General features: G+C 49.7%; 1 protein-coding gene across 1 annotated transcript in view; it reads left to right on the forward strand.

Annotated features, from left to right (window-relative positions):
• huwe1 (HECT, UBA and WWE domain containing E3 ubiquitin protein ligase 1) overlaps positions 1-13,738 on the forward strand; it is a 231,924-nt gene that overhangs the window by 138,136 nt on the left and 80,050 nt on the right. Inside the window, 7 exon segments of the mRNA XM_078534896.1 lie at positions 756-883; positions 1,137-1,218; positions 2,035-2,211; positions 4,251-4,437; positions 8,461-8,813; positions 9,874-10,069; positions 12,621-12,788. Coding sequence (XP_078391022.1) covers positions 756-883; positions 1,137-1,218; positions 2,035-2,211; positions 4,251-4,437; positions 8,461-8,813; positions 9,874-10,069; positions 12,621-12,788 — 1,291 coding nt within the window.

The following is a 13,738-nucleotide window of genomic DNA, read 5'->3' on the forward strand; positions in this document are numbered from 1 at the left end:
TTTGAGCATTATAATGCACAGGAAGAGCCACGCGATTGATGTCTAGTATCAGTGCTGAGAATTACAGGATGCTTTTTTTGGCGTCACTGGCTGGGTCAGCATTTATTGCCCATCCCTAATTGCCCTTGAGAAGTTGATGGTGAGCTGCCTTCTGGATCCGCTGCAGTCCGTGTGGTGTAAGTACACCCACAGTGCTGTTAGGGAGGGGGTCCCAGGATTTTGACATCACCCTGTCAAGCCTCTCCCCCCTACCCCCCCACCACCACAGAATCTTTTAATGTTTCAATAAGATCACCCCTCATTCTTCTAAACTCCAATGGGTACAGGTCCATCCTGCTCAACCTTTCCTCACAAGACAGAACCCCTTCATCAGCTGAGTGAACTCATAGGTGTTGTGTAAGAGTGAATGAAGGACTGATGATAGGAAGATGTTCAAACAGTGAGCAATAGGGGAGGAGGAGCCACTGTGATCATTGAACACAGTTTGATTCTGTGATGGTAGGTTAGGAGGAATTTGTAAGGTCTTTGCGAACGCCTTAAGATGGGCCAAATGGACTTCGAGTCGTAATTGTCTCGTGAAAGTGGTGGCGGGGCAGTGGGGGTGCATCCAAATGGTGTGAAATCTGCCAGAGACCGTTAAATGTCGAGACCTGGCCGCCTTGAAAGCTGGTGCTCCTCCTGCATATGGTTTGTCAATCCGTCTCCAACCCCGTTGCTGACCTTGTGCGTGTCTTTATTTCTGCCACCCCCCACAGGAACTCAAGCTGACTTGCGCCAGGATTGTGGAGACGAGTGGTATACTGGGTGTTTTGATCAAGTTGCTGGAAGTGGCGCAGCCTTGTCTCCAGGCTGCCAAGGAACAGAAGGACGTGCACACACCCAAGTAAGTAGCTCAGCCGGTCAGGGAGGTGGGGTGGCCTTGGGGTGGGGGTGTAAAAGGTGCAGTGTAATCTGTTCTTTGCTGCACTCTGGTCAATTTCCTCGGCTCAGACTGCCTGCCGTAATCTGATGATCACATGTCTTCCCCAAAAGTGTTTGGATGTTTGGGTTTTCTGATTTTTGACCCATGCCTGGCTTTTGTTTTGAGATCAAAGCACTAATGTGGAAACTTGTTTTATATTTCTACCCCTGTTCAGGTGGATTACTCCTGTCCTGCTGCTGATTGATTTCTACGAAAAGATGTCCGTGTCCTCCAAGAGGAGAGCACAGATGAACAAGGTGACTACTGAATTTTTCGAACGCAAGCGACACTGCTGGACTTTGGTTAACTGGCCGAAGTTTAAACATTGTTATCCAGGTTGAAAATAAGTTACCAGGATAATTTTCTTTATTCTTTCTCGGGATGTGGGTGTCACTGGCGTTTGTTGCCATTCCTAATTTTCCTTGAACTGAGTGACTTGCTAGGGCCATTTCAGAGGGCAGTTCAGAGTCAAACACATTGCTGTGGGTCAGGAGCCACATATAGGACAGACCGGGTAAGGGCGGCAGATTTCCTTCCCTAAAGGACGTCAGTGAATCAGATGGGTTTTTACGACAATCGATGATAGTTTTATGGTTGCCAATCCCAGATTTTATTAATTGAATTTAAATTTCACCAGCTGCCATGGTGGGGTTTGAACTTGTCCCCAAGAGCATTAGCCTGGGCCTCTGGACTACTAGTCCAGTGAAGTCACAACTCATCACCAGTTAGCTGTGCTTGGCTCCGTTTGTGAGCCTGCATCTGTGTTAGGGAAAGGCCTTTAAACTGTCTGGAGCTCATGTAATGGCAACGTGTCTACCAATCAGAGTCCACATGCCAAGCAATCAGCACTCTCTTCTCATGAAGTATAATTTGTTGTTGCCTTTGCATTTGGTATTCTTGCGAATTGTCCTGATAAGTGCAAGACGAAAAGCTTCGACAATGTGTATTTTTCCCCAACAGTACTCAAGTTCTGTGCTACCAAACAACTATTTATGATGGTGCACCTTCAGACGAAAGTATGATTTAATAATAGCTGTAGTCTAAGCTTATAACCTGTCGCATTTCTCCTGCAGTATCTGCAGCCAACTGGGAATAACTGGAGGTGGTTTGACGATCGATCAGGGCGTTGGTGCAGTTACAGCGCGAGCAACAACAGCACCATTGACGCGGCCTGGAGGGCGGGAGAGACCAGTGTGCGGTTTACGGCTGGCAGGAGGAGATACACCGTGCAGTTCAACACCATGGTGCAGGTAACGAGATGCACTGTCTGTCGCCGGCTGCCGTTGTAACTCGGCTGTTGCCCGTAAAGAAAGGGTGAATCTGCGGCACTGCCCGTCCACTCAAACTGGTGAAGTGGCAGGATTAGGGCGAGTGGCAGTGGAGAGCGATCAAGATGCGGAGTGGCTACTGGGCAGAGGAGGCTCTTTCCTCTGGTGGGGTGTCCCGAACAAGGGGGTGTAACCTTCAAATTGAGGCCAGGCTGTTCAGGTTTCCCCACAAAGGGGAGTGGAAATCGGGAACTCTTTCTCCACACCACACCACACCCCCCCCCCCCCACCCAACCACCGCAAAAAGCTGTTGAGGTTAGAAGTCAATTGGAAATTGCAAAACTTGAGATTTCTGTTGAGTAAGGAGTTGATCTAATCGAATGGTGTGACAGGTTCTAGAGCCTGCATGGCCCCCTCCTGTTTGAAAGGGGTGAGGTGGTGCAGGCGTTTGAGAGATGGCGACGTGGGTATAGTCAAGTGATGGGGGATGGGTGGGCAGAGTGGCCTGGACGTCTGTGATCGGTGGTTGAGTGGTGTGAGTGCAGGGTTTTTGGAAGGAGTTGGCAACATTGCGGTCGCGATGTGTTGCGCGTAGTCTTGGCAATCGTTGCTCTTTTTTTGATCTGAGGAAAGTGAATATTGCACAAGGGTGTCGTTGATCTGGAGTCACATGGGAATGGTGGGGGAGTGCGGTGACGTATGATGAGATGTGGAATGGGGTCGAGAGTGGAGCCTGCCTGTCTTCTCTGCCTCGTGGCCTTTGAGTCACAATGTGGCATGTTAAAACAGAACTGAGAGTTACAGCTCCTCAGGAAAGAGTGAACAAACCTGGGAGTCTCTTGAGAAGTGGCCTAATCTAGATCTTTAAGGTGGACGTGGAAAGATGTTTCCACATGTGGAGGTAGCTGAATCAGAGGTGTCAATACAAAATAGCCGCCAATAGCCTTACTCGGGGAATTTTGGAGAAACTTCTCTACTTGGGGGGCAAGAATGTGGAAGCCACTACCATAGGGAGTGGTTGAGGTGAATGGTATAGATCTATTGAAGGGGAAGCTGGATAAACGCAAGGAGAAAGGAATAGAAGGATAAGGGGATCCAGGGAGATGGGGATGGAAGGAGGCTCGTGTGGAGCAGAAACACCCGTCTCGACCAGTTGGGGGTGAATAACCTGTTTCTGTGCTGCACGTTCCACATACTTAAGCTTGCCAACGCCACGTCCAATTAATGTTCCCTAAACTTATTTATTTATTACATTCTTTCATGGGTTGTGGGCGTCATTGGTGAGGCCAGCATTTGTTGCCCGTGCCTAATTGCCCATGAACTGAATGGCTCGCTAAGGGCCATTTCAGAACGGGCACTTAAGAGTCAACCACATTGCTGTGGGTCTGGAGTCACGTGGAGGCCAGACCGGGTAAGTGCAGAAGATTTCCTTCCCTAAAGCACATACGTTGGTGAATTCGATGGATTTTTTATGACAATCACTGATACTCTCCGTAGCGGTGACCAAGACACATATCTTTCAATTCCAGTTTATCAATTCAATTGAATTTAAATTCCACCATCTGCCGTGGTGGGATTTGAATCCGTGCCCCCAGGCCATTAGCCTGACCCTCTGGAACACTAGCCCAGTGACATTGCCACTACGTCGCCGCCAGCTCCCCATTGCCTTTGAGACGGTGGTGGTGAGCTGTCGTCTTGAACCACTGCAGTCCCATGTGGTGTAGGAACACCCACAGTGCTGTTAGGGAGAGTGTTCCAGGATTTTTGACTCCGATGGTGAAGGAACGGCCGATACAGTTCCAAGTCAGGATGGTGAGTGGCTCGGAGGGGAACTTGCAGGTGGTGGCGTTCCACTTGCAGGTGGTGGTGGCTGACCGTTTGTCACAGGGTCCTTTTGCGTCACGTGCGGCAGCCTTTTCTAAGGCTGCTGTAACCCGCACACTGTGAGATGTGTTGGTGCCTTCAGCTGCAGGCCTTTGTAACGCCGCTGTAACCCGACCCTCTTTCTCTCCTGTTTTCAGGTAAATGAAGAGACCGGAAACCGGCGGCCGGTGATGTTGACTTTACAGCGTCTGCCCCGGAAGGAACCCAACTGCAAAAGCAGCAGCTCCCAATTCGTGCAGGACTTGGAGAAAACCCTGGAGGAGGGGAAGGAGCCCGAGCCTGAGCCTGAGCCAGAAGCCAAACCCAAGGAAGAGAAAGCCAGCGGTATGAACCTGAATTAAAACTCCTTCCTTCCTTCAAATGGCGAGCGTCAGAGCACTGTCAGTTCCAAGGCAGCTTTCATTAACCTCAAAGCTTTCAGGGATAGTCATTAGTGTTAAATTTGATTGAGGCAACCAGTTCCCAAGAGGATTGGAACTAATTGCTCAACAGTGAAACTCTGATCAAAGGGCCAAGTGGCCGGCTCCTGTTCCTAATTCTTATGTTCGTATCATCAGGCCCCCCACCCCCCTTCTCATCATCTGACCTGGGTTTATAAATGACTGCGCCACCTTTATTTCAGCAAAGTTTTGAACAAGGTGCACAGTACTTTCTAATTTTCGTCTGAGGATTATGTGCTGACTGAGACGAGTGATACGATTTGGATAAAAGCAAAATACTGCGGAGGCTGGAAATCAGAAATAAAAATAAAAACAGGAAATGCTGGAAAAGCTCAGGTCCGGCAGCATCTGTGGATGATTTGGAGAATGTTTCCCTCTGTCGTTTTTGAGTATAGATACCATGTAGGTTTTTAAAAATTCATTCACGGGATGTGGGCGTCACTGGCGAGGCCAGCATTTATTGTCCATCCCTAATTGCCCTTTGAGAAGGTGGTGGTGAGCTGCTGCAGTCCGCGTGGTGTATGTACACCCACAGTGCTGTTAGGGAGGGAGTTGCAGGATTTTGACCCAGCGACAGTGAAGGAACGGCCGATATATTTGGAAGTCAGGTAGGTACGTGGCTCAGAGGGGAACTTCCAGGTGGTGATGTTTCCATGCATCTGCAGCCCTTGTTTTAGACGGTAGAGATGGCAGGTTTGGGCGGCGCTGTCGAAGGAGCCCTGATGAGTTGCTGCAGTGTATATTGTAGATGGTACACATTGTGCGCGGTGATGGAGGGAGGGAATGTTTAAGGTTATTGGTGGTGTGCTGATCAAGGGGCCGGTTTGTCCTCGACACTGTCGAGGTTCATGAGTGTAGTTGAAGCTGCACTCATCCTGACTTGTGTCTCTTAGATGGTGGAAAAGCGTTGGGGAATCAGGAGGTGAGTCGGTCACTGCAGATGATCCAGCTTTTGACCTGGTCTTGTCGCCACGTCATTTATTCGACTTTTCTAAGTTTCTGGTCAGTGATAGCTTCCAGGATGGTGTAGGGGGTTTTGGCAGTGGTAATGCCGTTGACTGTCATGGGAGGTGGTTAGATTTTTCTCTTGTTGGAGATGGTCATTGCCTGGCACTTATGTGACGCAAATGTAACTTGCCACTCACCACCACCACCTGGACGTTCACCTCCGAGTCACTCACCACCCTGACTTGGAAAAATATCGGCCGTTCCTTCACTGTCGCTGGGTCAAAATCCTGGAACTCCCTCTCTAACAGCACTGTGGGGCGTACCTGCACCACACGGACTGCAGTGGTTCAAGAAGGCGGCTCACCACCACCTCCTCGAAGGCAATTAGGGACGGACAATAAATGCTGGGCCCAGCCAGCGAAGCCCACACCCCGTGAATAAAGGGAGAGAAAAAAAAAGTCTAAGCCAGAATGTTGTTCAGGTCTTGCTGCGTTTGGATGCAGACTGCTTCGGCATCTGAGGAGTCGCGAATGGTGCTGAGGATTGTGCAGTTATTTTTAAAAGTTTCTGTAATGTTTTGATTTCCTATGAGACCCAATATAAGAGGTTACCAGTACAGTAAAGCCATGAGCCGAGAAGCAGATTTGTAATCCAGCCCATCTGTCCTCAATTTCTTGCAAAACACTTGGTCCACGCCTCTCATCTTCCCTCCAGTTTTGAAGGGTGATGATGCCAATTGGAGACGCGTTCAATGTGACTCCAGGCTGTGTCGCCAACATAACTCCAGACTGTTAACACAACAATGCTAATCACGCTTGCCATGACAGCCAGGACCAGTTTTGTCGTGAGCTTGTCTCGTTACAATCCGACGGATGCTTCGGTCGGACAGGGAAAGCAGGCTCTTGGCCAAAGGCACCACCTCCACCACGTGCCCAGTTATTCGTGACCATCCCCACTTCCTGGCCTTATGATGTTGGGAGGGTCACTGATGAAGCAGCTGAAGATGGCTAGGCCAAGAACTCTGCCCTGAAGAACTCCTGCAGGTGATGCCCTGGGACTGGGATGGTTGGCCTCAAAACCATCGCCATCTTCCTTTGTGCTGGATATGACTCCAACAGCGGAGAGTTTGTCACCCTGGTTCCCATTTGCTGGTTTTTATTACGGGTCCTCGATGTCCCCCCGCTTGGTCAAATGCTGCAGCGAGGTCAAAGATGGTCACTCTCGCCTCACCTCTGGAATTTGGCTCTCTTGTTCGTGTTTAGACCAAGGCTGTAACGAGGTCTGGAGTCGAATGCTCTTGGCAGAACTCAAAACGGCGCATCGATGAGATGGATATTGGTGACTAATTGCCGATTGTCAGCTCTATTGATGACACCTTCTAACACTTGCTGATTTGAAAGTGCACTGATAGGGTGGTAATTGGCCATTTTTGGAGTCCGTAGGTGCAGAATTGATCATCCTCTGAGCCTCAAAAGTAGCCTGACGTAGCCCCGGTTTTATCACTCCGCCATTGGCAACCTTGCTTTCAGTCACTTGGCTCTGGAATTCTCTCTTCTCTGCCTTCCCGCTTCTTAAGATGCTCCTCCGAACCTACCTCTTTGACCAAGCTGTCCTGTTGTCTCCCCCAGTGACTCGGGTGTCCAATTTTAGATAGCAAAGTGTCACAGGAGTGATAGCAGTGTTAAAGGCGCTATTATAAATGCAGCCTGTTGTTGCCACAGTAGGGGGGCTTGTGTGTGTTGCAAGCTGTTCGCTTGTCCTTTCTGAGCATCCTCCACCGCCTGCCTGTCCCTGGAAAATGAGCAGCCTTCTGTATTGACTAGATCTTGCACCTAAGTGACTTTCGATGCCTCTTCACAAGATGTTGGTTCACTGCGGAGTTGCCTTTGAGACCGAGGTGGGAGGTACTTGACGCGAGTACAGTTGGGTTTTGATGGTTTTCATGGTCTTATTTCTGGTGCCCCCCACCCCCAGGGACGTGACCACAAAATCCCGGCCGACGCACCCATTGCCAGTACTGGGAGAGCTTCACCATCAGAGCCACTGTCTTTCAGAATGAACCATTAAACCTCACCTTCCGCCTGGAGGTACAAGATCCCACGGCACTATTTCATAGATGAGCCGGGGAGTTCTCCCTGGTTGTCTAGGACAACTATTTATCCTTCGATTATAACACTCAAAAATAAAAATCTGGTCATTTCTGCTTGTGGGGCCTTGTGCGAACACAAGAAATGGGAGGAGTAGGCCATTAGGCCCTTTGAACCTGCTTTCCTCCATTCAATAAGATCATGGCTGCTCTGACTGTGGCCTCAACCCCACTTTCATGCCCCCCCCCTCATAGTCCTCGACTTCCTTGTCGACCAAAGACCTGTCTAACTCGGCCTTGAATATATTCATTGAGCCAGCCTCTGCTACTCTCTGGGGGAGAGAATTCCACAGACTGACCACCCTACGAGAGAAGAAATTCCTCCTCATCCCCGTCTTCAATGGGAGGCCCCTTATTCTCTTAGCATCTGCTGCCGTCAGAATCTGACATGTTTCAATAAGATCACCTCTCATTCTTCTAAACTCCAATGGGTAGAGGCCCAACCTGCTGCTCAACCTTTCCTCATCAGACAAACCCCCTTCATTCCAGGAATCAACCGAGTGAACCTTCTCTGAACGGCCTCTAATGCAAGTGTATCCCTCCTTCAGTAAGGAGACCAAAACTGTACACAGTGCTCCAGGTACAGTCTAAATTGGCTATTTCCTACATTATAGCAGTGACTACACTTCAGAACTCCTTAATTTGTTGCCAAGTGCCAAGGATGTGAGAGGTGCTATATAAATGCCCATTCTTTATTGTACTCCTTGGAGAGAGCTTCTTAAGTGAGAATTTGCGGCATCTGAATGTTTGGTTTCAGGCGCCCCAGTTAGCACTTGTAGCATTAATTTTAATACTTTCTTTTTATTACTAAAGATGTGGAACCTGCTCCCGAGGCCACGGCGGAGAAGGAACCGAGGGAAGAAGTGAAAGCGAGTGACATAGTGATCCAGGGACTGTCGGAGGAGCAGATGGCGGTGCTGATCCGGTCGTGCGTCAGCATGATCAGCGTGCCGGTGGACCCCGACACGCTGCACGCCACGCTGCGGCTCTGCCTGCGCCTGACCCGCGAGCACAAGTGCGCCCTGATGTTCGCGGAGCTCGGCAGCACCCGCATGATCCTCAACCTGACGCAGGGCTCCGGCTTCAACGGCTTCACGCCGCTGGTCACGCTGCTTTTCCGGCACGTGATCGAGGATCCCTGCACGCTCAAACACACCATGGAAAAGGTACGCCTGATGGGAGACTCCCACCCCTCACCCCTCCCTGCTCCCCTGCCCTCCTTGGATTACACTGCGCCATTCTTGCCTGTGGAGCTTGTATGGGAAGGAGCGCGACTTGGTTTGCGGGTTAGATGCTGGGCGAGGTGACCCCCAATGCAGATTTCCCACCCCCATGCCCTTTCCATCACTAAGACCTCTTACTTCCACCTCCACAACATCATTCGACTTGTCTCCTTTCCCGCTTCAGCCCATCCCTCAGTTGAAACCCACGTCCGTGCCTTTGTTACCGCCAGGCTATTCCAGCCGTCCCCTGGCCCAGCTCACCATAGTCCACCCCTCGAGCACCGACAAAACGTCGCTCTATGTATATCTGACTCGCGCCAAGTCCCCGTTCACCCATCACCCCTCTGCTCGCTGACCTACATTGGCTCCCAGTCTAGTAATGCCACTTCTTTAAAAAAAAGTTTTAAACCCTTGTTCTCAAGTCTATCCAAGGCTTGACCTTCCCCCACGCCCCCAAATCTCTCTCCACCTCCAGCCCATACAAACTTCCGAGATTCTCCGCGCTGCTCCAAGTTCCACCTGTTGTGCCAGTCCATTTCCCGTTGCTGCAGCATTGGTGGCCGTGCCTGCAGTTGCCTGGGGCATTAAGCTCTGAAATTCCCTAAACCTCTCCATCTCTTACCCCCACCACACACTCTCTCTCACCCCGCCGCTCTCGCCCTCGCGCTTTGCGCCGCTCTCGCCCCCACCCCAGGTGTCTCTGCCGTCAGTTCCGTGACCACGTGGTGAATGCAAATGAAGGTGCCGGATCGCTAGATCCTGAGGGAAGCAAGGGAAGGAATGACGGGTGGCTCCAACTACTGCTTGATGGTTACTCAGCAGGGAGAATTTGGTGGAGAGGTGTTGGAGTGTGGCAATTGGTACTCTTTCGGTGTGTCAGCCTTGCCTGGCCTCGATGCTGTCACCCCCAGAGCCCTTTTTCTTGGCTTCACTTAATTTTGCGCAGAAAAGCTGTGCCATTTTTATCAGACGGTCATTCACTGCTCTTCCCTCCGTTTTTCAGGTGGTGCGTTCGGCTGCTACCAGTGGGGCAGGCAGCACGACCTCTGGCGTGGTGTCCGGGAGCCTGGGCTCCAGAGAGATTAACTACATCCTGAGAGTCCTGGGACCGGCTGCCTGCAGGAACCCTGAGATATTCACCGAGGTGGCAAAGAACTGTATAAGGATAGCCCTGCCTGCACCCCGTGGCAATGGGACCGGTAGGTTAACACCAACACAGCACAGTGTTTTAGTGTCCCAGAAATTGAGGTGTGTATGTCAGTCACTGGAGATAATATTCAGCCCCAACCTCCTAAACAATCTTCCCTTGCAAGCGCTGCAAATGTGTTCCTGTCCCAGAGTGTCAAACAGTAACACTTAGATAGCACTCACATGGGATATGGTGGTGCAGTAGTAATGTCACTGGACTGTAATCGAGTGGTCCAGGCTAATGCTCTGAGGGACACACATTCAAATCCCACCACGGCAGCTGGCGAGGTTGAAAGGTAGCCTCGGTGTTGGTGACCATGAAGCCATCATCGATTGTTATAAGAACCCATTTGGTTCACTAATGTCCCCTTAGGGAAGGAAATCTGCCGCCCTTACCCGGTCTGGCCTACACGTGATTCCAGACCCACAGCAATGTGGTTACGCTCTTATCATCGAATAGAATCATAGAATAGTTAGAGCACAGATGGAGGCCATTCAGCCCTCCATGTCCGTGTCAGCTCCTCTTAAGAACTGCTCAGTTCGTCCCACTTGCCTGTTTTTTCCATGTCATCCTGCAGTATGTTTTCTCTTCAGATAATTATCCAATTCCCTTTTGAGAGTCACAATTGAAGCTGCTGCCACTGCGTTCTCTGCTATCCAAGGATGTTCTGCGCACTGGATTTTCCTCATGTTGCTCTTGCTTCCTTTGCCAGTCAACTTGAATCAGCACCCTCTGGCTCTCCACCCTCCCGTCAACAGAAACAGTTTCTCCCTATCTAGTCTGCCCTGGACCTTGAGCACCTCTATCGATCTCCTCTCAGCTTTCTCTTTAAAGAGATTTGCCAATCTAACCTTGTGACGGAAGCCTCATCCTGGAATTATCTTTCCCTGCATCCCCTCTCGTGCCTCCACTAACCGCCCTCTGAAGTGGCCTTAGCGAGACACTCAGTTCAAGGGGCAATGAGGGATGGACAATAAATGCCTGCCTTGCCAGCGGCGCCCACGTTCCATGAAAGAATAAAAAGGAGCATCGTTACCATTCTTTAATAAAAGCAAAATACTGCCGACGCTGGAGATTTGAAATAAAGGTAGAAAGTGCTGGAAAGGCTCATCAGGCCTGGCAGCATCTGTGGAGAGAGAAACCGAGTTAATGCTTCAACTCAATATGACTCCTCTTCAGAAGTGAAGGCAGGCAGAAATATAGAATCATACGGTGCAGAAAGAGGCCATTTGGCCCATTGTGCCTGAGCCGGATTTTTATAAAAAAAAAGAGGGAAAAAGGAAACCAGCCACCCATTTTAATCCCATTTTCCAGCACCTGGTCTGTAGCTTTTGCAGGTTACAGCACTTCACAGCAGATCCAGGCACCTTTCAAAGAAGTTGAGCATTTCAGCCTCCACCACCAATTCAGGCAGTGAATTCCAGATGCCCACTTCCCTCTGGGTATAATAGCCTTTCCTCATGTGCCCTCTAATCCTTCTACCAATCACCGTAACTCTGTGCCCCTGGTAAATGACCCCTCAGTTAGGGGATACAGACCTATCATGCCTACCCGACCTGGGCCCCTCATAAATTTGTACACCTCAATTAGGTCACTCGCGAGCCTCCTCTGCTCTAAGGGAAACAACCCCAGCCTATCCAATCTTTCCCCCTAGCTGCAGTTTTCAAGCCCTGGCAACATTCTTGTAAATCTCCTCTGTAATCTCTGCAGAGCAATTATGTCAGAATTATTTAAAAGAAATGTGATGGGTTTAATGTTGTTGATGATGGCAGGGGGGAGGTGGAACAAAGAGAAGGTCAGAGATAGGCTAGAGGGCAGGAGAGATTAAATAACAAAGATGTCATGGAACACAAGCAAATGGAGTGGTAATAGTTGTGGTAAAGAAACAAAGCATTGGTCCAGAGTGAGTGTTAATGGCGGAATAATGAACAGCTCTATGCGAAAGCAGCATGAAAACAAGATACAGGCTGGCACTTGGCAAAAGAAAATATCAAAATGGAGGACAGAGTTCATGGACTGAAGTTGTTGAACTCAGTGTTGAGTACCGTTCTTTAGCTGAGTTGGCGGTCACTTTGTTTTTCACTCTACCAAGCTAATTTCCACAGGTGATTAATGGTGACCATGACACTGCCATTGATTGTCCAAAAAACCCATCCCGTTCACTAATACCCTTTAGGGAAGGAAACCTGCCGTCCTAACCCTATCTGGCCTGCGTGTGACTCCAGACCCACAGCAATGTGGTTAACTCTTAACTGCCCCTCTGAAATGGCCCTAGCAAGTCACTCAGTTCAAGGGCAATTAGAAATGGGCAACAAATGTTGGCCTTGCCAGCGACGCCCACATTCCATGAAAGAATAAAAGTCCGCTTTAAAGTTAACTTTAATCGACTCGGTGAAATAAGTTCTGAAGAAACTGTGATGGCATATTCTTAGATTTCTGGACACTCAGGTAATCAAGGGACATAAAAGTAGGGTGGGAAAATGGAGTTAGTCCGGATATGTTATTTAACCTCTGGTCTTTAGCCCTTTTTTTAAAAGCATTTTTGCTCTTTGTCCCCTCAGCCTCTGACGATGAATTTGAGAATTTGCGCATCAAGGGTCCCAATGCTGTGCAGTTGGTCAAAACGACACCAGTGAAGCCCTCGCCCCTCCCTACGATTCCTGACACCATCAAGGAAGTTATCTACGACATGTTGAATGCGCTGTCAGCATACCACGCTCCCGATGAGGGTATGTCCTGTTGTGCCGTTGTTCGAAGGAAAATTGTTTTTAAGCCCAAGAGCACCTAGCGCGTGCAGTCAGGCAGGAGCTCCCGACGATGTGTCGAGGGCTGACTCGGTGGAAGCACCAGGCAGGGGTTGCCCTGCTTGGAGCTGGGGAGAATAAAAGGCATGTCATTGGTAAATCAGTAGAGGAGTAAACCTGTTTCCCGCACTTGGCAAAATAAAATCCTGTAAACGGAGGAACGGTTGAAGAATCGAGTGGCTCTCCTTTGCATTTGTGTGACTTGCCTTCGGTTGTGGGCATGGTGGTCTCAGTGTAGCTGTTGCTATCGCACTTGCACCATGCGTTTCCCGCTCACTAGTGTGGGTCTGACTCTGGTCTCCTGCGCAGTGAATTCAGCTTGTGGCCGCCCACTTTGAAAAATCATTCGGCCAAAGCCCAGGTGTCTGCTGCTTCATTTGAAGCTAGTGCAAGCGCTATTAGGTTGGCGGATGGGTAGAATTGCAGTCCGCAGCGTTGCATCGAATGATAAACTTGTCGTCACATAACACCTGATGGCCTTTTGCAAGCGTCCCCAGTGCCTAACGTGTACAGAGTTACAGCATGGTGTTGGTGTCGCATGGGGATATCTAGCTGCCATTTTATTTAATGCCCACAGCCAGCAGCCAGATGAATGACCAGCTGAGTTTTGTTGGGAGCGCGGGAGCGTTGGCCAAGATATCAGAGGAACTCCCTGCCTATTTCCTCTTCAAGTGGTTATTTGACATCTCCACCTGCATCGGGTTTAGGGCCACAATGTGGCACTCCCTTGGCACTGCCATCTAGGCCAAGATTGTCCTTTCATATAAGAGATATTGGTTTTTTTTATTTAACTTGACTTTCAATTGCGGAAGGTTATCTGACTGCAGCCATGCAAAGAATCTGGGAGTGTGGCCAGGTGTTTTTGACTTTTGCTT

The sequence above is a fragment of the Cetorhinus maximus genome, unplaced genomic scaffold (genome assembly GCF_964194155.1).
Source record: "Cetorhinus maximus unplaced genomic scaffold, sCetMax3.hap1.1 HAP1_SCAFFOLD_138, whole genome shotgun sequence".
In the NCBI taxonomy this organism is placed as follows: Eukaryota; Metazoa; Chordata; class Chondrichthyes; order Lamniformes; family Cetorhinidae; genus Cetorhinus; species Cetorhinus maximus.